The 23192-nt window shown below is 37.8% G+C and overlaps 1 protein-coding gene across 1 annotated transcript; it reads left to right on the top strand.

Moving 5' to 3' along the window:
- Window positions 1–231: 231 nt before the first annotated feature.
- Window positions 232–14376, top strand: LOC111644736 (uncharacterized). The gene is made up of 13 exons (XM_023393696.2): window positions 232–287; window positions 443–547; window positions 669–773; window positions 1244–1348; window positions 1868–1953; window positions 2186–2824; window positions 4769–5413; window positions 5551–6288; window positions 7260–9066; window positions 10472–10648; window positions 11783–11959; window positions 12183–12229; window positions 12581–14376. The coding sequence occupies exons 1-13, from the start codon at window positions 232–234 to the stop codon at window positions 13105–13107; spliced, it is 5214 nt and encodes a 1737-aa protein (XP_023249464.2). The 3' UTR covers window positions 13108–14376.
- The last annotated feature ends 8816 nt before the right edge of the window (window positions 14377–23192 follow it).

Here is a 23192-nt window from a genome sequence, read left to right as displayed (position 1 = left end):
ACAAAAGTTGGGATAAAATCACTTTACAAGTAAATTGAAGTTTTATTGCTGACATTTTTTCTTTGTATTTTTCATAAAAAGTGAAACAATATATTTTTCAAATTGATTTGTTTTATAATATCTTAAGTGATTATCACGAAGATTTGACACTGTAAAAAACATTTTTACAATCTGTGTTGAAGCCCACTTGGGCAAGACAGACCAGACTCTCCTGCACTCAGCTATGTTTCCATGAAAAGTGACCGGTCCAGGGATGATCCTCCCAACTTCAGTGAAGGAGAACCAGGGTAAGATATTTTAGTAATGGGATTCTGATACAATGAGATCTGGAGTTATAGAGAAAATAAACTATAGATTTCATCTTGAAACTCAAGAATAATATTGAAGATGTTAAAAGTGTTCATGTTTGATAGGGTAAGGCTTTTATCAATCTGTTTTAAAGCTCACTTGAGAAAGACAGACCAGACTCTCCTGCACTCAGCTGTGTTTCCATGAAAAGTGACCGGTCCAAGGATGATCCTCCCAACTTCAGTGAAGGAGAACCAGGGTAAGATATTTTAGTAATATTGTGTGAGAAATATTATAAGTTCTACTCTGAGGCTCACCAATAATATGAGAGATATTAAGGTTCAATACTGTAAAAAACATTTCTACAATCTGTGTTGAAGCCCACTTGAGAGAGACACACCAGTCTCTCCTGCACCCACCAACATTTCCATGAAAAGCGACTGGTCTGAGGACAACCATCCCAACTTCAGTGAAGGAGAACCAGGGTAAGATATTTTAGTACGTTAGGGTTCTGATACAGTATGATTTGGAGTTATAGAGAAAAGAAACTAGATTACATCTTGAAACTCACCAATAATATGAGAAATATTCAGGTTTGACACTGTAAAAAACATTTTTACAATCTGTGTTGAAGCCCACTTGAGAAATACAGACTGGTTTCTGGTGCAGTAACATTTGTAGTCAAATAGAAAATAAAATGAAAAGAATGACTCTGAGATAGTCAGAGAAATATTATAAGTTCTTCTCTGAGGCTCACTAATAATATGAGAGATATTAAGGTTCAATACTGTAAAAAACATTTTTAAAATCTGTCTGGAAGCCCACTTGAGCGAGACAGACCAGTCTCTATAGTCTCTAGGATATAGATTTAATCTTGAAGCTCAAAAATAATATTGAAGATGTTAAAAGTGTTCATGTTTGACACTGTAAAGGCTTTTATCAATCTGTTTTAAAGCTCACTTGAGAAAGACAGACCAGTCTCTCCTGCACCCACCAACGTTTCCCTTAAAAGTGACTGGTCCAAGGACGACCCTCCCAACGTCAGTGAAGGAAAACCAGGGTAAGATATTTTAGTAATGTTGGGGTTGTGATAGAAAATAAACTGAAAAGAATGACTCTGAGATAATGAGAGGAATATTATAAGTTTTACTCTGAGGCTCACCAATAATGTGAGAGATGTTAAGGTTTGACACTGTAAAAAAGGCTTAAGTGAGACAGACTAGTCACTCCTGCACCTAGCAATGTTTCCATGAAAAGTGAGAGCCATGGTAGAAAAAACAATATGCGCATTCACTGTAAAAGTTGAACAAAAGTGAAGCATACCATTTGACATCAAATATAGTAATATTGCTTCCATGAGAGGGCAGTAAATTATATGACGAATGCAACAGGCTATATGAGATTCTTTATGGGACAGAGAGCTGATCTAAGCATCAGATGTAAAGAGAGATATACGGCTTCCCCCTTAGTATTGCTCTACTGATGTCTATTATTAGCACTGCGTGCCCTGTTAGCACTGACGGCACACCACTGACACAAACTGAGCACTGAACAGTGAAATGTTTTGTCTGTGTTGAAGCCGGATCCAGTCACAGAAACCAGTGCCCAGCAGAGTTACCAGGATCCAGTCTGAGGATGACCCACTTAACTTCAGCAGAGATTCAGGTACTCAAACAAAGATACATTCGAAAAAGGAATTAAAATCTCATAACACTGGATATTCATAGTCACATTGTAGTGCCATTGTCCTCTCTGGGCTTTAACTGAAGTTATAACACAATCTGATAATCACATGAAACTCTATTTAATAGCTGCCATCATTGTGTTCCAGAGTGTGAAATTACTACAGTGTTTAATTTGAAGTTTTTATGAATTCTGTTGTATTTTCTCATGTGAGAGAAAGATGCCAAACACGAACTCACAGCACACCTGAAGACGAGAATCCTCGAAGATTATGAAGAGCAGTGTCAACATGAGAGTCACACAGACCTCTATAAGATAAAAACTGTCAAAGGAAAGGAGGATAAACAAACACTTGTAAAAAGCTACAATGAAATCTTTAAATCTTCATTGAGAAACAAACGAACAGTGATGATGAAGGGAGTGGCTGGTATTGGTAAAACATTTAAAACAAGGAAGTTCATGGTTGACTGGGCAAAACAGAGATCCAACAAAGACATAGACTTGATAGTGCCATTTGATTTCAGTGAGCTGAATTCAAGAAGAGATGAAGATCAAAGTATGGAAGATCTGCTAAATCTTTTCTTTAATGATATCAAGCAACAAAGAGTTCCCGCCTATGACAAGTATAAAATAGCTTTCATCCTTGATGGCCTGGAACAATGTCAACTTCATCTTGACTTTGAAAACAACAAGGACCTGAGTGATATAAAGGAGCGAGCCTCCATGGATGTGCTGCTAACAAACCTCATCAAGGGGAATTTGCTTCCCTCTGCTCGTCTCTGGATCATCTCTCGACCTTCAGGAGTCGACAAGATTCCTCCTGGAAATATTCAGAGAGTGACAGAATGTCGAGGTAAGAAAGAGATTTGCAGTAACACTGAACTGTGTACAAACTTGGTCAAAATCTAGTATAGGGCTATATAAACTGGATATAGGGCTATATATATATATATATATATACTATATGCCTATGGTCAAATCCTGATTTTATAAATGCAACCTAGTCCAACAAAATCACTAAACACATAAAAGACAACGACAGTGATGTGATTTCAGCTGTATTTAGTGTAAATTAATTCCAGAGAGAAAGTTAGAAGAGACAGAATATCTTTCTTTTTTTAAGTTATTTTTCAGGCTTTTGTCTTTATTACAGTCATAGTGTGAGAGAGACAGAGAGAGACAGAGAGAGAGAGAGAGAGAGAGAGAGAGAGAGAGAGAGAGAGAGAGCAACACGCAGCAAAAGGGCAACAGTCTGGACTCAAACCCTGGCTGCCACGGCAAGGATTAGGCCCAAATTGCACGAACTCTACCAGGCGAGTCAATGGGGCGGCCTGAGATGGACTATCTGTCTTATTTTGTCTTTCACACAGAGAATATACTCTGTCTGGGATCCACAATAGTTTAGCTTTTATTTACTCCCAAGTAACAGACATTTATTGGAGGCAGATCTTTATGTCAAACTTCCTCTGTTTGTTATGTAGAATTGGTCATAGCGGTCGGTACAAAGCCTCATTACCGATGACCTATCGTTCTCTCTCCCTTTTCTCTGCTCTGTGTGTCTTATGTTTAGTTATTCATCTACCTTCTTTAGTAATAATAATATATGTAATGAAAGTAGTTTGTTTTCTGTAATGGAGGTGATGTTCAGTGTATTGGAAGAGCTCCTCAGCTTCCTTGCAGTTCCCGATCAGCCAGGAAACCAGAACTGCCTGTAACAAGAGCTGTTGCCCTTATCCGCCATATCAGCATTCATACACGATCCAGTCATGTACCAGGTTTATACGCAATTTGTTTGAAAAAAGTCTCGAAATCCAGTAACAATGTGTTAAGTTGGCAACACTGCAGGCTGTAAACACCACATGATAGACCCTGTTTGCACCAGAAACTCTAACTCAGTCAAGAACCACACAACTGACCAGTGGTGAAAATATCATCAGTCAGTCAGTCAGTCAGCAACATTACAGATTACAGGGCTGGCCCTGCTGTTGTGGTCCAACCAAAATTGACATATACACTGAAATTAGACGGAGTGTCTTCATGACAGTGGTCCGAGAATATGTCAGATATGGTAGAAAGCCCTCACATATACTGCACACATCACAAAAGAAAGATTTATTACATTATGATTCCATGGAATAGTTTTGTGGAAAATATTTTATAAGTGCAGAATATCATAAGTCTATAATTTATTTGTAAACTCAAGCATTTCAGCAACACAAGACAATAAAATTAGGAGGTTTTCTGTCTCTTTTTTAGGATGAGGCGGCTGAATTTGACAAAACACTGTGCAAGATCATAGAGATGATGACACAAAATTAAAATGATACAACCATTGTCTAATAAGGCAATTTAAAGGGTTTTGAAGTCATAATGAATGGCTTTATTAATGGATAATAGTTTGGTTAATAAATTACAGTAAAAATAATAAAGTGGTACCTAATTATAAAATATAAATTTCTACGTTAATACAGTTTGCTATGTTGTGTTGTAAGTTATATTTCTTGAATTGTAATTTATAAATGGAGAAATAGATATAACTAAGAGCACTGGTTATAAAAATTATTTCTATTTACAAACAATGAAAAAGACTATGTAACTTTAAGATGGTGTCCTGCTGAAAATGTTGAAAATTAACAAACAACAGGGAAACAGGGGAAATACTAAGCAAGGCAACATATACTTATACTGCATTGTATAGATGCTTTTACTTCACTGAAGAGTGCAAAATTACTGCCATTACAACATAACTCCTTCTTTGAAGTCTCTGAATAATTTGTATTGTATTTTCTCACTTTAGAGAAAGATGCCAAACACAAACTCAGAGCACACCTGAAGAAGAGAATCCTCAAGGATTATAAAGATGAAGAGAGTCAACATGAGAGTCACACAGACCTCTACAAGATAACAACTGTCAAAGACAAGGAGGATAAACAAACACTTGTAAAAAGCTACAATGAAATATTTAAATCTTCAGAGAAAAACAAAGTCCGAACAGTGCTGATGAAGGGAGTGGCTGGTATTGGTAAAACATTTAAAACAAGGAAGGTCATGGCCGACTGGGCAAAACAAAAATCCATCACAGACATAGACTTGATAGTACCATTTGATTTCAGTGAGCTGAATTCAAGAAGAGACAAAGTTCAAAGTATGGGAGATCTGCTAAATCATTTCTTTAATGATATCAAGCAACAAAGAGTTCCCGCCTATGACAAGTATAAAATAGCTTTCATCCTTGATGGCCTGGAACAATGTCAACTTCATCTTGACTTTGAAAACAACAAGGACCTGAGTGATATAAAGGAGCGAGCCTCCATGGATGTGCTGCTAACAAACCTCATCAAGGGGAATTTGCTTCCCTCTGCTCGTCTCTGGATCATCTCTCGACCTTCAGGAGTCGACAAGATTCCTCCTCAATATATTCAGAGAGTGACAGAATGTCAAGGTAAAATACAAGGACATTTTCATAGCTAATATTAGATTCTGTGATCTGTATGTCATTATTTTTATTTGACTGAGAATTTTAATTAGAAAATGAAACAAAAACTGGTATAATATGTTAAACATTTTCTATTTATTCAGAGACCTTGAAGCGCCGACAGCAGCTGGTATCAAGCCTGAGGGAAAGATTTAGTAGAGAAATCACTCAAGTTGAAGACACCAATCATCCTAACCAGACGAACACGGAACACATCATTAGAAAAGTCAGCATGGATGAGGTCAATGATGAAGACAAAGATGGGCAGACTGTGCCAAAATCAGTCACAAAAGTCATTGAAATATCTGAAATCTTCAAAAATGAAACAGAAAAAAAAATCAGAACTGTGCTGACTATCGGAGAAGCTGATATTGGAAAATCCTTCCATGTGCAAAAATTCATCAAAGCGTGGGCTGAAAATAAGAGTTCAGTTCTCACTTGGTTGAAAGATTCAGCAAACACCCTCACGGACAGAGCCAAAGATGAAGAACTTATATTTCCACTTACCTTCTCTAAGCTTAAGTTGATAAAAGAGGAAAAAGTCAGTTTGGTGGGACTTCTTAATCATTTCTTCAAGGAAACCAAAGAATATGTCATATCTAACTATGCACATTTCAGAGTTTTATTTGTCTTGGATGGATTGGACACTTCTGAACTTCCTCTTGACTTCAACAACAGCGATGTCTTGACAGATGTCAGAGAGCCAGCCTCAGTGGATGTGCTACTGACAAACCTCATCACAGGAAACCTGCTTCCTTCTGCCCAGCTCTGGATAACCTCCAGACCTTCATCTGCTAAACAACTGCCTGAAGACTCATTTGACAAGGTGACAGAAATACGAGGTAAGCTCATAAAAACTTCCTCAGTAAGGGTAGAGTCAACCCCAAGCAGGTATATTCACTAATTTAATTAATGTGAATATTTGTTTTTTTATGCTGAGTAACATGTAATAAAACTTGTGCTGGTCAAGCTGGTTGACTTCCTCTTGGCTCCTTCACAAAGGAATGGGATAAAACAATTTAATCATATGGCTATTCTCGATATTCCAAATATTTTTGGACCGAATGGATCAAATACTGATAATAAAAGGAAATAAAGGCGGCTAGCAGCCACAAAAACAGAGGGAGATGATGACTTAGTGTGAAGACTGTTTTGCTTTATCTCGGTTGAAACTGATTAATAGGGATTTTTTTTTTTGAATGTGCATCACAATGAGCATTGCAGGTGGCACAGGTCTTTTACTACTACTGCTCAACTATCTTGCACATGAAGTAATAAAAAAGTTTTAGTTTTGTTGCATACTGTCGCAATTCAAATAATCTTCTGATTCTTTTGGCCTCATTACCAAGCCTTAGTTTAAAGTAGAGTAGTTATTAGGTAGTGTCTCATCATTATCTGATCATTACTTACCCTTTACTGAAGAATCCATAATTACTACACTAGACTAGGTCAAACGTAGTATATGGCTGGACTGCCTATGGTCAAATCCTGATTTTATATCTGCGACATCATCTCAAAAAATCACCAATAAAATGATCACTCAGAGAGAAAGTTAGAAGAGATAGAATATCTTTTTTTTTTTTTTTTTAAGTTATTATTTAAAGTTCAGGCTTTTGCCTTTTTGCCGCTCTGGATTAAGACATTAAAATTAACAGTACCTTGTCTTATGTCACTCTTTGGACAAACCTTGCTTCTCTATTAGTTGGGGAGCGTGTATTTAAACAAATGTAAAAAAAAAAATCATTACAATCATGTAATCCTATGTTCTGCAGTAATTTCTGTCAACAATAACTTAAAAATATTTTTCTTACAGAGAAGCCTGATGTCAGATGTCAACGGAAACTAAAATCTCAGCTGAAGGAGCAATTTGCCCGGGTGTCTGAGGGGATTGATAGGCAGAAAACATCTGCTCTTCTGAATGAGATCTACACAGATCTCTACATCATAGAGGGGGAGAGGGGAGAAGTCAATGCTCAGCATGAGTCCAGACAGGTTCAAGAGGCGAAATACAAACCAGAAGAAACACCAATTAAATATCATGACATCTTCAGACCTGCATCTGGAGAAAATAAACCCATTAGAACTGTGCTAACTACTGGAGTGGCAGGCATTGGAAAAACAATTGCATCAATGAAGTACATGCTGGACTGGGCGGAGGGTACAGCCAATGAAAACATATATTTCACATTTCCACTTCCATTCCGGGAGCTGAACTTGAGAAAAGAGGGCGAACACAGTTTTGAGGAACTTCTTTATCTGTTCTTTCCCGATATGAAGAAATCAGAAATAAAGGACTATGACAAGTACCAAATTCTGATTGTCCTGGATGGCCTGGATGAATGTCGCCTTGATCTTAACTTCAGTGAATGTATGGATTGGACAGATGTGAGAAAGGTAACTTCAGTAAATGTTCTGCTAGCAAACCTCATCAAAGGAAACTTGCTTCCTAAAGCTCAAATCTGGATCACCTCCCGACCTGCAGCATCCAGTATTATCGCTGGTGATAAAATTGACCGGGTTACAGAGGTCCGAGGATTCAATGATGACCAGAAGGAGGAGTACTTCAGGAAGAGATTCAGTGATAAAGATTTGGCAGAAAAAATCTTGTCGCATGTCAAGAAATCAAGAAGCCTTTATATCATGTGTCACATCCCGGTCTTCTGTTGGATCACTTCACAAGTTCTGGAGGACTTACTGAACCTGTCCCCAAAAAAAGAAGAAGAGAAAAGAGAAGAAATAGAAGAGAAGGAAGAGAAGATGCCCAAGACTCTGACTGACATGTACATACACTTTCTTTTGCTGCAATGCAGACAGGCTAATGTGAAGTATGGAGAAGAGGGGACAAGTGAGAGTTCTGAAGCAGATTCATGCTGGAATACAAGGAACAAGGAAACAGTCCTATCTTTAGGAAAACTGGCTTTCGAGGAACTAGAGAAAGGAAACCTTCTATTCACTGAAGAAAACCTGGCCAGCTGCGGTACTGACATAGAAAAAACTGCAGTTTTCTCAGGGTTGTTCACTCAGGTCAAACGAGAAGAATGTGGGCTGAACCCGAAGAAGTTTTTCTGTTTTGTCCATCTGAGCATTCAAGAGTTTCTGGCAGCTTTTTATGTCTCTCACACATTCAGGAACAAAGGTGAAAATCTGCCTGCAGACTCTCCTTCATCAGACTTCTACAAGACAGCAGTGGACAAGGCTTTAAAAAGCAAAACTGGACACTGGGATCTGTTTCTCCGCTTCCTGCTTGGTCTCTCTCTGGAGACTAATCAAAATCTTCTGCAAGAGGTGCTGAAAAAGACAGAAAATAACAAGACGACAAACAAGGAAACAATTAAGTACCTCAAAGGGAAGATCAATGAAGAGATCAGTGATGCAGATAAAAAGATCAATCTTTTCCACTGTTTGAATGAGCTGAATGACCATTCTCTTGTTAAAGAAGTCAAAAAGAAACTCAAGTCAAAAGAGTTTGAAAAATTTTCTGGCTCCCAGTGGTCGGCTCTGACCTTTGCGCTGCTGATGTCAGATGAAAATCTTGATGTGTTTGATCTAAAAAAGTACCTGAAATCAGAGAAGGTTCTTCTGGGAATGTTGCCAGTGGTCAAAGTCTCCAAAACTACTTTGTAAGTACTTTAAAAATGATTATTCTTAATTCAAATATGATTTTATTATCTTGCTATAAACAACAAAATCTATACTTATTTCAGCAGGCTTTGCTGTCATAAATCTATTGAGTCCTCTGACAGGTGGCACTGTTGTCTTATCCTGATCTAAGGTACATTTAAATTCAGATAGTTTGAATCAGAGGGTGGCACAGTGGTGCAGTGGTTAGCACTTCACTTCACAGTAAGAAGGACCTGGGTTCAAGCCCTCCGGGCAAGGGGACTTTCTGTGTGGAGTTTGCATATTCTCTTTGTGCCTCTGGGTACTCCAGCAGTCCAAAGACATGAACATTAGGTTAATTGGTGATTCTAAAGTGCCCATAGCTGTGGATGTGAGTATAATTGGTTGTTTGTCTCAGCCTTGTAATAGATAGGTTTCACCCAATGTCAGCTGGGATTGGCTCCAGTCAATGGATGGCTAACTTGAATCCTTCCCACTAGCATCCACCAAATACACCAAACAAGCCTCTGTAGCTACCTTATCCTAGCTACCACTATACACTTCTGTCTGTATGATCATCAGCTAGCAACATGATAACCAACAACTAGCTCACAACTTTATAAGCTAACTAGAATGTTTCCAACAATAGGATAACAAGGCCTAATCCTACAAACTAAACAAACATGCCTTCTCAGCTACCTTATACTTGCAATCAACAAAACATTCACTTATTACAATACCAGCATATGAAGAAGACAAATTTTCTTTTGGCATATGTGCTCAGTGAGCAAATGTCATAGGAATAAATTGAGTTCTATCTTTGAAAACAGTATCCAGTTCTCCTTAATGCATGCATGGACTGATTTTCTTATATCTTAGTTGTTTTTGCTTATATGCCATTTCTCCTGCATCCTCTATGGTACTGTACACTCTCAAAATACACAATATGCTGTGTTTCTGCCCACAACACACTAATTTTCCAGTCCCTCCCTCCAGCAGCCACACATCATTCAAAAGTGCTGCCTGTTCACCCCCTCAATACAATGTTTTCTTTTTGAATCTGGTGAGTTTATTTCAGAACACTTGCTATTCTAAACACTGCACTTGTCTCCAGGTATATCCCCCTTGAGAGGGCTTATTTTACAGCCTGACATAGAATGTGCCGAAGTGAAGCTATACCTCAATACAAAGAACATGGGGGGTCCTCGCCTACCCATTTACTAACCCTATCCCAAAGTTTTTGTTACAAATTAATCCTAGCATCAGTCCGGCCAAGTTTCTGCTTTTATAAATTTGCCAAATTCACCAGCTGAGTCTGTTTTGCCAAAGAGACGGTCCTTACACATAGCAGCCTCTTCTACACACATATATATGTATATATGCTGATGTGTCCGGTGGAATTTCTGATGACAAATCTTTTTACAGGCTGAGTTGGTGCAAGCTCACTGAGGAGTCCTGCAAAGGTCTAACATCCTCAGTCCTCACGGCTGCATCCTCTAACCTCACAAATCTGGACCTGAGTCATAATGACCTGTTGGATTCAGGTGTGGAGCTACTTGCCGATGGCCTAAAGAGTGTACACTGTAAACTGGAGATTCTCAAGTAAGTGTACATTTCATTTACTCAACATTTTTATAGTATATCCCTGCTTATAAGTAACAGGGATAGGGGTTATAATGTTTAAAAGTGCAAAGACGTTGATTGATCAGTGCAGTAAACATGTTTCTTTGCACAAAATACAATTTCCAGATAAGAACAGAGACTGCCTCTTTAGAGACTTTCATCAATTCTTGAAGTAATGTCCTGTTTTTCCTATTCCTATTTTTGGCTGGACCGCAACAGCAGGGACAGCCCTATAATCGCGAATGTCTGTATCTGACTGACTGACTGAGTGATCATAGTTGACCACTGGTCAGCCAAATTCAGCGTGACTGATTTAGAGTTTCCCCCTTGGCTGTTGCTCTTTCAAAATTAATTGGTGAAAACAGTTTCTATTAGGGGGGCATTTACAGGTTGCAGTGTTGCCAAATGATCACAATTAACACACCTTCGCTACTTAGACGAGAGTCACCAGTAGTGGCAGAGAGGCGGAGCAGCAGTTTGAAAGATATTCTGTTACCCCGTGTTTCACTGTATTTCAGGTACTGTTTCAAAAATGTTCCATTGTCTGACAACAGAAACAGAAAAACATGTATTGGCTGTATTAAAATACTATTTACAGTATGTGAGCAAGGAGAGTAGAGAAACAATCACATAAAGGACAAATACCCACTAGACACTAGGCAGAATGCAAATAGATGTCAGTTGTTTACAGCGGTTCAACAACAGTTTTCAACTATGTCCTCAAATTTTCACATTAACCATATGTGGTCAAGCCATATACTAGGTTTTGACCTAGTTTTGTTTGCCATTTGTACTGTATACTGTCCTGTTATAGAAACCTATGTGAAATTACACCGTCCTTCACATTGTAGTTTACGTGTGTTTCCTTTGTTTTCATAATCAGGATACAAAGCACTTAGTCAGCATTAATGTCTAGTCACACATTAGACTGCAGTAGTCTAGATAATTCATGGAAATGCAGTGACAGAATTTAAAGCAAGTTGTTCAAAATGTATAAACAACAACCTGTCAGGAAATAAACACTTTAATTTGGGATGTCATAACCAGAAAAACAAACACGTGTGTGTGTGTGTGTGTGTGTGTGTGTGTGTGTGTGTGTGTGTGTGTGTGTAGGCTGTCAGGTTGTCAGGTGACAGAGAAAGGCTGCTCTGTCCTAGCCTCTGCTATCAAGTCCAACACAGCTTCTCACCTGAAACATCTGGATCTCAGTTACAATCATCCAGGAGACAAGGGGGAAAAGGAGCTCTCTGCTATACGTGATGATTCAAAAATGAAGCTGACGACACTGTGGTATGTTAAGATATCAGGATGTACTACTATACATCTACACACCAAATCTAATAGAAGCAGAAATCATGAATCACTTTGCTGATTTGATTCATTTCGTTCAGTTCAGTTCAAAGATTCATACTTACTGACTAGTTAAATATAAGCTAAGTGGTTAAATCGCTTAATCTGTACTTAAGTTGAAAATTCCTGTTATTGACAGTACCACTATCTTCCTTTTGTTTAGTTTGGACCATTGTGGAGCGCATCGGTTAAAGCCAGGATTGAAGAAATGTAAGTCTTTTTCTGGAAGTGACTTCCATTATTTTATTACTTCAGTATATCCTCATGCCTGATAGTTTTGAAATGAGGGTCAGATAATATGCCTGTCGCCAAACGTCACTGGTAGTACAGGTTGTAATAATGTATACTTTTTACCATGAGACATCTTTGACTATTTTTAAAAGTTGTTGCTCTTTTTTTCAAGTTTTCAATCAAGTTTAAAATTACAAATAAAATTCATATCTACTCTTCTTTAGATGTCATCATCATTTGTGTTGTTTGGCATGTTTAAATGTTTTGTAGTCTTTTAACTGCACAAAAAACACTTAACACACTGAATTATGTGTTGTTTGTCTCCGTTAGATGTTGCAGACCTGAGGTTCAATGAGGACACAGCAGGCAGGAGGCTTGTTCTTTGTGAAGGGAACAGAAAAATCAAAACTGTACACAAGGTGGAGGAGAAGGCTGCACGACCTGAAAACGAAGAAAGGTTTAAGAGGTCTCAGGTGTTTTGTAAGGAGGGTCTGCAAGGTCTCTGCTACTGGGAGGTGGAGTGGAAGGGAACGGTTGGCATTGCAATGTCATATGGAGAGGTGGGTAGGAAATGGGACAGAAGTGGTGGCCTAGGATGCAATAACATGTCCTGGAGTCTGCTCTGCTCAGGCACTGGATACACTGCCATACATGGAAATACATCCGAACCAATTCAACTGTCTCTTTGCCAAAAAATAGCAGTGTTTCTGGATTGGGATGGTGGCTCTCTGAGTTATTACAGTGTCACATCAGGAGAGCTGAGCCTCATACACACCTTCCATGCCAAATTCACAAAACCGCTCTTCCCAGGCTTCTGGTTTAAGAGAGGCTCTGTGACTCTGTGTGAGATAGAGTGAACACCTCTGAGATGGGAAAAAGTGATTGACTTGATGCCTCACTTGACATGTTTATAGATTAGCAAACTGCATCATTTCAGTACCATAATATTAAACATTACTATGTTGTGCTGTTTTTCTTTAATGTTCACACTATAAGTCAATATTAACATTGCAAAGGAAGAAATGAAGTGAAACCACTGACTGATGTTACGTTAACAATATGATTGACGAAAATAAATACAAACTGTTTTAAAATAATTTTTTATGCAAAACATTTACATCATTGTCAACATTAAATTTTCACAAATGTTTACTTACAATGTATATTGTGTTCACAATATCAATCATTCTGATACTTCAGATGGCATCAATTTAAACACGCTCCTCTATGGCTAGTTGCTTTGTGAGCTGATAAAACCTGTGTACACGGTTTTTAATACACTTAATGTTTTTTACTTTATTGTTTGCCTAAATTGATGAAAGTATTAATGATTACCTTAAACTAGTCAGAAGCGCAGAAGTGTTTTTTTCTACAAATGTTTTTCTACTAAATTTTCAAAGAAAATTATTTCATTTAAATTTTAATCTATTTCATGTTTAAATGTGCACACGTGGGTTAGACTGTAAGAATGGAAAGTGTTATAGAAAAACTGCCTCTATGCTAACCCACAGTCTGTTTATAGAGAACCACTCTACTACAGCCATAATAAGTTGTCACAATTTTATTTTTGTTTTTATGTAATGTTGGACATGGCTGCCAGGGGGATTTCATTTTGGATTATTTATGTGCACTCATTGGTACATTTACAAATACTATGTAAAATATATTAAAGGTTGAAATATGCAGACTAATGAGATTCTTCTTTATAGTTATTTTTACCAAATTATATTGTTATGCCTGTAAAATAAACCTGCTTTTTATTCAACTGAACTGATCTGTATGTGTGTATAGTATATACATTGATACATATATGTAGATAAGTGTATACATAACTATATATTTAATTTGCAAAAAGTTTTTTTCTTCCCCATTTCTATTACTGAAGTCTGTTTTTCTTATCCTACTTTGTTCCATTTTGTTGCCAATTTGATTTTTATTACAATTTAATTTCGTCTTATTTTTTACTAATTTTGTCTTATTGTGTGTACAATGGAGAGACAGCACAATGTCATTGTGCCGTGACTCATTTACCTTTCCTTCCAGACGGAGGGGAAAAAGTGCTGAGAGTTGTACCATGTTATGTAGAGAAAGCCTGGGCAATAGAAAGAAATAAATGGGTGAGTGAATGCAGATGCATGTTCAGTCTCCACACACAGACACACAGACACACACACACACACACACACACACACACACACACACACACAGCTTTTGGGCTAATAAATTAGTGTGCATTGACTCACTCACTCTGACCTCTTGCTGTATCAGAGAAATTACCTTATTGTAGGTTAATGGCTGTAATGGAGAAGCGTTTACATTTCCACCTTTTCCATTTACCTAGATTTTAATGAATTTCTTACACACTCATAGGTTGAGTAAACGGAGGTTAGTTGTTACTACAGAGTTAGTATTGGGGAGGTTTGACATATCACTAACGTATGATCAAAAGTGCAGACCTGTTCAGATGACAGAAAGGAGCATTATAAAAGGTCTTATCCATGACCATGAAGCAGAAATGAGAATGAGAAATCAAAGGAAATATTCCTGTGTCCGTAATTATCAATGATAACTTACAAGAGGCTATATGAAATTATAAAAAGTTATAAACTGCTCCAAAACTGAATCATATTAAATTGGATGGCAATCAGCAGAATTTGTCAGCTACAATAGAGGTTTTACAAGCGAAAATTTTATAATCACCACTTAAAAAGCAATATGAGAAAACTAGCAGAGCTACAAAGAGGCTCAATCAGCTGTGCCCAGATAGCAGGAAGATTAGAAAAAAAACATCAAATCAAAATTTTCAGTAGAAGTGTTTTGACAAAAGATTGCAAAGACAGACAAGAATGTTTAAAAATAACCATAAGACAATAAAGATAGTAATTTAACTATAACTATTAATCTATCTCCTGCAATTTATTGTATCTCAGTATCTCTTAAGACTTCAAAAGAAGCTTATCTTGATGAATGTGATGTATGTGCACTTGAGAGACAAAGATTTTAAAGGCTTCATGAAGCTTCATGTATGAATGTGGGCACATTGAATCTTAAGACAACTCTGTCAAGCTACCCTCAGGAACCCCAAAGATGTATGAATGAAATTCATGCAGAAGGAATCCACAAGCTGCTTAGATCCACTGTGTACAACATGAAATATCACAACTGAGGAAATAAAGGCAGCATGTGGGGTGTTGATAGAAGATTCGGTGGTGTGCAATGTAAACTTACAGAGGTAATACAAGGACTAATCCCTTGTTATTTTAGAGTGTTACTAGGTCTGTCAGCATAGCATTCCTACTCGCCATATTAATTGCTAAAGTTAGAGCTGCACTATTCAATTTCTTTTATATTAAAAAGGGATCATGATTATAGTGACAAAGCACAGTCATCACCCAAGATTTCATTCCTGGTTGATTTGACGACACCTGCAGTTCCTTGTGTTAACAACAAATGTGGTTTAATACCACAAGTCACAGAGTTCTGGTGGCAGTGAAACAAACTATTGTCATTTTAATAAAGACATTTCAATAAAGATGTCCTTTTAAAAAAGCCCTTTTCCATCAATCTGTGAGCAATTGAGATCTGATTTCATGCTGTACATGGCCTAAGTCTATGAATTGTAGGGCGCAATGAAAGGAGTTGGTTGTTTCTCCAGTTAAATGCTTTTAATGTGAAGCTACAACAGTAGGAAATATTTCATTTGAATTAGTAGCAACTTAATACAAGCATTTTTTGTGGCCAGACGCCCAGTTCATACAAATGCAAATATATAAATATTGCAATACTGTCATCACTGGGCCATAGGCTCAATTACCATCATGTTAACTCATTCAGTGAAAGATAGTGACTAAACAGATGTTTACTGAAGTGAAAATCTTTGAGATTGCCTCTTTAAAGCATGTCTCAGCTTACTGTTTATGGCAGCAACATGCAGCTGTTTTCAGTGAAAAACCTTTGAAACCTCCTGTCCAGCACCAAAGAGCAGACCACCACAGTTAGCCTTTAGCTTGTGAACACACAGCAGCGTTTAGCAGCTAAAAAGAGATATTTCCCTTGTTTGACGATACTCACCATCACGACTTTATATGATGATGTGTTGCCAGGTTTTCTGCTTCACCAAGTGGCCAAAACATCAACAACTGTAAACACAACACTGACACATTAGCATCATATAAAGATTAATAAAAAAGATTAATTTCTTTTACACTGCCTTTCTGAGAGATCACACACAACTGGAGAGGAGCGATGTCATCACATGCAGGGGCTCTATGCTAATCGACAGCTAGCTAAGTTAGCAGAGTAAGGCTAGCTGTGGCTTATATAGCGTTAAAAACCATCAAAGTCACGGGCAGCTTGTCTAAGCTAACATCTCGTTATGTTAGTGTAATTATTGTTTGTATAAAAATATTAACATTTCTTACTTACCAGATACTAATGACGGACACACAACTCCACAGAGCATTCGCTGTCACAGCCTGGGATTTGCAGACCGGACGCGATCTGCGCTCCGTTTCGACAGCGACCGGTTTCAAGTCTACTTTCCGTTTACCTTCCGTGCCTGGCTGGATGCCTCGTTTCTATTGGCCGCGCGGGTATTCGTCACAGCGCGCAGGTGTCAAAGTTCTACTAGATTGAAATTTGACAGTCGCGCTCACTCGAGCAGCGGCAGCGCGCCGCGGCACAAGTCACTGGTGTTATTTTTAAACTTTTATTCAGCTGCTTCCTACCACTGAAAATGACACACTAATGAGAGCAGTTAAAATGAACCATAACAATAAAGTTGTGGGCTAAAAACAAAACAACACTTCAAGCGACATTTTTTACATTAAGCATTTTATTAGTGTAGCTTTAAGCAAGTACAATATCGTAATTGAAGGAAAAGATGGATACAAATATGAAGATAAGTAATTATAGAAGTGATCATAAACAAATAGTATCCTTTAACTATTTGTACAAACAGGTGTTTTTGTGCTAAATCTATTTAGCTATAGTTCAGGCAGTCGCAGACGTGCATGCACAACATAAAATTCATTCCACTCTATTTCTTCTGGCCTGTCCTGACAATAAATGCTGTGTCTGGCAATTGTCATTTTGGTTCATATACACCTGACAAGGCAAATAAGGACAGTGAAGTTACATAACCCAGACTCAAATCCAGATTTTTCTCTCTGCTTCTCCATCTGTGGTGTTCTCCTTTTCTCTCTTGTTACCTATCCAAACACATGCATACACGCACATCAGAGACAGCGGAAGTGGAACAATTCCCAGGTGGCTTCAAACTAAAAGAACTCATCTCTTATAAAACTGAGCTTCTGACCACTCGACGGGGCCTTTGAAAGAGTAATCTCGTGAATCCTACTCCCTCCCTTTCATGCTGAGACACACAGCCCTTTCAGCTTTACGCATCTCAGCCCAGCTCGAGCGGCTCGGCCCTCGTTAGCTGGCTGTTGAATATTTAATGTTCCCCAAACTTCAGAGAAAGAGAGAGGCAGTGGACAAAAAAGAACAAGATACGAGTAGGCAACCTGACACCATCACATAGTGGCAGCGAGAACACGTACGCAGCAGATGACGTAGTTTGAGGACGTTAGTGTGCATTAATTCAGTTTTACTGGGAAAATAAACCATATGTGTAAATGTAGACACTGATGCATATGTTTTGCCCTCTTTCTGTCTGGTCTGTTACATTCTTGCTGTCTTTTTTATGAATGGCCTAGTGAGTATAGGCTATTGGCATTTTAGAAGTTTGTAACACACACATGCGTGCGCACACACACACCACACTGAACACACCAACTCCTCAGGATTAGCTTTAATATATTCAGTATGTTCTTCTTTTTTCAATCACTGAACTCAGGGAGGCTCAGTGGAAAGGATGAATCTATATTCATTAATAAAGCTTTTGTGGGATGTATTCTAATAAATGCAGTTAATTTACATACATCACACACAAATAAACATGCATTAACACGGTCAAATGCACATGCAAACTGCGTACGCCACACTTTCTAAAAGTTTCACACCAGCTGCTTTGTAAGATCAAATTTGCATTTCTAGCCTCTTTTCCTCTTACTCTAGCTCTCTCTTCTTGTTGTTTTCAACCTGCCACAAGAGGGTACGTGGCCTGAAGGCAGGCTTTGTTAGCTGGACATCGTGAGAGCATCATGTCCTCCCTCTAATATAATCAGTTTCAGTGAATTACAACAGCGCCTAATGCATTAGGACCTGGTGACACTCATTTAGTCCACTTAAGCCCCTGCATGTCTCAGACTTTGGAAAGTTGGAGCAGTGAACTGAAAGAGTGACATCTGTCTAAACAGCATCTCTTCCCGGTGACACAGGAGAATTACAATAATGATTTTTTTTCACATCAAAGAATTCTTGAGCATAAAAATCGTACTGTAAAGCTGTCCTAGTCTTCAAAGAAAATCTCTTATCTCGACTAGAGGCGCTCGCTGAATCTTTAGCCACAATAATCTGTCTGCAGGGGAATTTTTAAGGAGTTGAACAAAATGTTTCCATATTCAGAATTTAACACTGTTGTTAATTCATACAGGAACATGCAGAGAATTAGCTGGAAGCATCAAATATTTGGCATTTCAGTTGAACGCTACGAGTCTACAGCCATGCTAGTATCTTTGCGAGGCTATAATCAGGTACAGTGATTTTGTTGAGATAAATGCTAACATTAGTGTGTTAGCATGCTGATGTTTACCCAGTCACTATATAGTCATTATGTTTGCAATGTTCACAATCTTAATACAACATGTTAGCATGCGAACATTCACAAATTAGCACACAATTCATCCTTTGGGGAACATAAATGTGAGAGCCAAATCTTGTAGCAATAAACCCGGTAGTTTTTTTAAAAAAACATTCACTGAAACCCAGAAAAGTTGTCAACCTCATGATGGCGCCAGAGGAAAAGTCAGGGGGTCACCAAAGTGAGTAGGATTCTATGTCCCTGAGGCATGAGTACAAAATGTTTTGCCAATCTTTCTCTGACATGTTTCATTGGAAAAGTGAAAACTTTGACCTGCAGGTCAAGGAATAGTCAGGAGAAGTAACCAGTTTCATCTCCTGGGGTCCATGAATGTCTGCACCAAATTTCATGGCAATCCGTCCAGCAGATGTTGAGATATTTCGATCCAATATAACCAGTTAGCCAAATAACTGTTTTAGCACTACTCCACAAAACCTGTAAATTGTAACTTCAGCATCTATAACACTTTAAAACTCTCAAAAAAGTTTATTAGAGCCAAGAAAAAAAGGGATCCAAAAACAGACTGTTGGTTTGCTCTAACATTATCACCCTTTTTAGATTAATTACACTTAAGAAGAAGAAGCCAAGTGAATTCCTGTCATCATTTATCTACACCTGAGTTCAGCCCCTGTCACAATCCTCAGATAATGAAGTGCAAAGTGCTTGCTTTTAGCATGTGAAACACAGCGTGCTGCATGGCCCTTTGAAGATGCTTTGTATGTGATTCTGTAACAAATGTGAATGAGCTACACACAACATTAGGAAAGGTTATTGTTCATCTTCAAAGCTCATTTCGTTTGACATCAAAAGCTAAAAGAATAGAGTGATTTATGATGCAGTGAACTTAAGGCTGTCAGGGGTAGCCAATTATTCTACTTATGCACCCGAGTCATTTAGAAAGCAACGCACTGGTCATAAATAATAGGCACGCTGTCTCAGTCATTGAGGTCAGAAATATTTCATGTTAATTAGAGATCTTGGAAGAACAGCTCAAATACCTGTTTTTCATTATCACAGAGAGCTCATTAGCCAGTTTCTTGGACATGGTTGAGTATTCTTCCTGCAGGAATCAACATCTGACATTCTGTGTTGCAGTCTGTTCAAACTGTATCTAATCTCTCTATTCATCTAACTGATGAGAGATTTTAGATCTGAGTGGAATATCTGATGAAGCCTTTAATGTGTAAAAAAACAAACAAACAAATAAGAAAAAAAACAATTTTTTTCTTTCTTTTTCTTTTTTTCCAGCAGGCATTTTTCTTTGACTCAGCATGCTCATAGGCGTGATCCTCTGGGAGCTGCCCCGGTATTAATTTTTGATCATTTTACTCCTCTCATGTTGACTTTCAGCTCAAATTAAAGGTATTCATAAAAGCCACTGGAGCAATAACTTACCATCTTCAAAGAATAGTTTTCTTTTACTCTGCTTTTCATTTTTCTTATTGTCCATACTGAATATTATTATAAAAAGGTTATTATTGTATAACTGTTTTCGTATTTACAGTAGGCAGCTGTCCACCACAATAATGTGTTCAAGGATTTTGGGTGTGCATTATCAATAGAGCATTTTGTGCGCCAGTAGCAAGTAGTTTATACACTGATGTATGACTGAGAAATGTGGATATTTGCAGTAATCAATTTATGAATCACAATATAGCAAGTGGTGGATGAAGCATTCAGATCCTTAACTTCAGTGAAAGTATTAATATTACAGTTACAAGTCACACATTCAAAATTGTACTTAAGTAAAAGTATAAAGTATCAAGTATCAGCATCAAAATATAATTAAAAAGAAATTTAAAATTTTCAAAAATTAAATTACTCATTATTCAGGGGGGCCCCATTTCAAAATAAAGGATATTATTATAAATCATATATTATTCTGGTGCAATAATGTGTAATGCTGCAGCTGGTAAAGCTGCTGAGTAAATGTACTTAGTTACTTTCCATCACTGGCGATGTGTGCATATTCACATACAGTATAGTCAAACTGATGTTTAAAGCGAGGCATCCCAGCAGACCACATTTTTCTTGCAGAGAACAACAAAACTTGTGGAAATGATAACATGATATAATCATATGGTCACAATATGTATCGACTGAAAGTCAATAAACAAATAAACACTTTTCACTGATGATGGCTTTCAGATGAATTTGTCACTCCCATGTTTATAAAATGAATGACTGCAATTCCAAAACAGGAGCCCAGATCAGACCTCACAATAAAGTGGCCTTTACAAGCCTGACAAGCGATAATAATACAGGAATCTACTCAGAATAAATTAGAGCTTAACGACCAGTTGGATTTTCCAAACCAAACCCAAAAGGAGACGCCCTCAGAGGCTCTCACAACAGCTATGAGTTTCACCTTCACTGTCTAGGCCTGAAAGTATTTTTACACATCACACTCAAGCTGTCTGCTCCAGGCATGTATGGTGGGGAGACTCAATGTGTCTAATACCACTTTTCCACCACATAATTCTTGAAGTGAGTCCTTTGTCAGGTCTGAGATCTAAGGGGCTTCCCAATGCAGTGCTCGCCATATCAAAGAGAGACACCAAACTGCTGGCTCTGGTCAAATCACCAGACACCGAATCCACCAACCTCGCTCTTCATGTCCCGCAATCTCTGAGATTAAGTTTCCTTGCCAGTGTGCTCCTTGTGTGGTACAACACATTCAGACACGTTATCACCCAGATTATATCTACCATGTTTGTAGGTGTTGACTAGACTATCCAAGATTAGTGGAAATACATTACATACATACATGGCTCTGTCTTTGATACCTGAGAAGAATTTCAAAGCATGGCTTTTATTAGAGGAATAATTATACCTCCCCTCTGTGGCAAATGGTTTACACTTCTCTCAAAGGAGAAATAAAAACAAAGCACCAGCTTATTTATTCAACCTCTTTATTTAAAGGTTTAATCTCAGCAATATTCATTTAATTGCTTCTTGATTCTTTTTCATTTCCTGGGTTAGAGCAGCTGAGTAAAAGAGGGTGACTCAGAGGAGTTTAGCTTTCAGCAGTGGGATGTGTTGAAGTACTATTATACAGTTTTCGATATCCTAAAAGTCTTATAAAAATTTTATTAGCTGACAGAAGATTGAGACATCATCGAGTCAGCATAGTGCAGACATGCATGCAGAAAACCAGGCCCTGCAAGGTTTTGTCATCCTGGCTACTGCAGATTTTGTGGGACAGATGTGTAGACTAAAAGATCCTGAAGGATAAAGATGAGTTAGATGAGAAGTTCAATACCACTCACAAGTGTGGTTGTCTGTCCAGCAGCTGGTTAGCTTAGCTTAGTGTAAAGACTGGACACAAGGGGAAAAAAGCTCGTCTGACTCTATCCAAAAGTTTCACAACTTCTCATTCTTACAATTTCATTTTTCTACACATTAAACTAATTAGATATAACCCGTTAATTTGTAAATTATAGGGTGCTGTTAGGTGGATTTTGTCACCTTCACCTGCTGATTGCTTTGTATTTACCGAAAGACAGAAAGAAAGTGAATAAGCTTATTTCCCAAAATGTCAAAGTATTCCTTGAATGTTTGGGTTTTAGAGATGAATGATCTCACAGTTAAAACAATATTTTTTTCCAACAGATAAGAAATGAAAATTTGCACTTTCAAGGATTGAATTTTTCAGATACCTACAACTGAGACGCTTTCTTACAACACAAATGTTAAAAAATCCCACCTCATTAAAACTGTTTCTTTAAGAAGTACACAAGGAAATTAGGTTTAATTATTTTCCAGTGTGTATCTAATGTTCTCGTCCACAAACCCAAACAACATTTTACAAATAAAAGATGAGAAGCTGAAATGAAACCAGATATATGATTAGATACGTGGGGAGAAGTTGGTAGGGGACTAATTGTAATATTTCGGGGGAGTTTAAATAGAAAGTTAATAACAAGATTCTTCAAGACCCCCGCAGGTAACAGGAAACTGGCGCCCAGCTCCCTCAGATAAGTGTTAGAGAAAATGTGGACAACAAACTGGCAGCACACTAACACACACACACAAAAACCTAAGTTAAGAAATTTTTTAAAGGATGTATTTGATCCCCTCAGAAGTTTTCCACAATGATATTCACAAAGATCCAAAAAAAAGCCCTTCCAGCTGTACTTCCAGAGGTTTTTAAGGGAAGGACTAAAATCTACTTGCGCT

The sequence above is a fragment of the Seriola lalandi genome, unplaced genomic scaffold (assembly GCF_002814215.2).
Source record: "Seriola lalandi dorsalis isolate HSWRI2012SDOR001 ecotype SW California unplaced genomic scaffold, Sedor1 jcf7180002054942, whole genome shotgun sequence".
NCBI lineage: Eukaryota > Metazoa > Chordata > Actinopteri > Carangiformes > Carangidae > Seriola > Seriola lalandi.
This window is presented reverse-complemented; position numbering and strand designations above follow the sequence as displayed.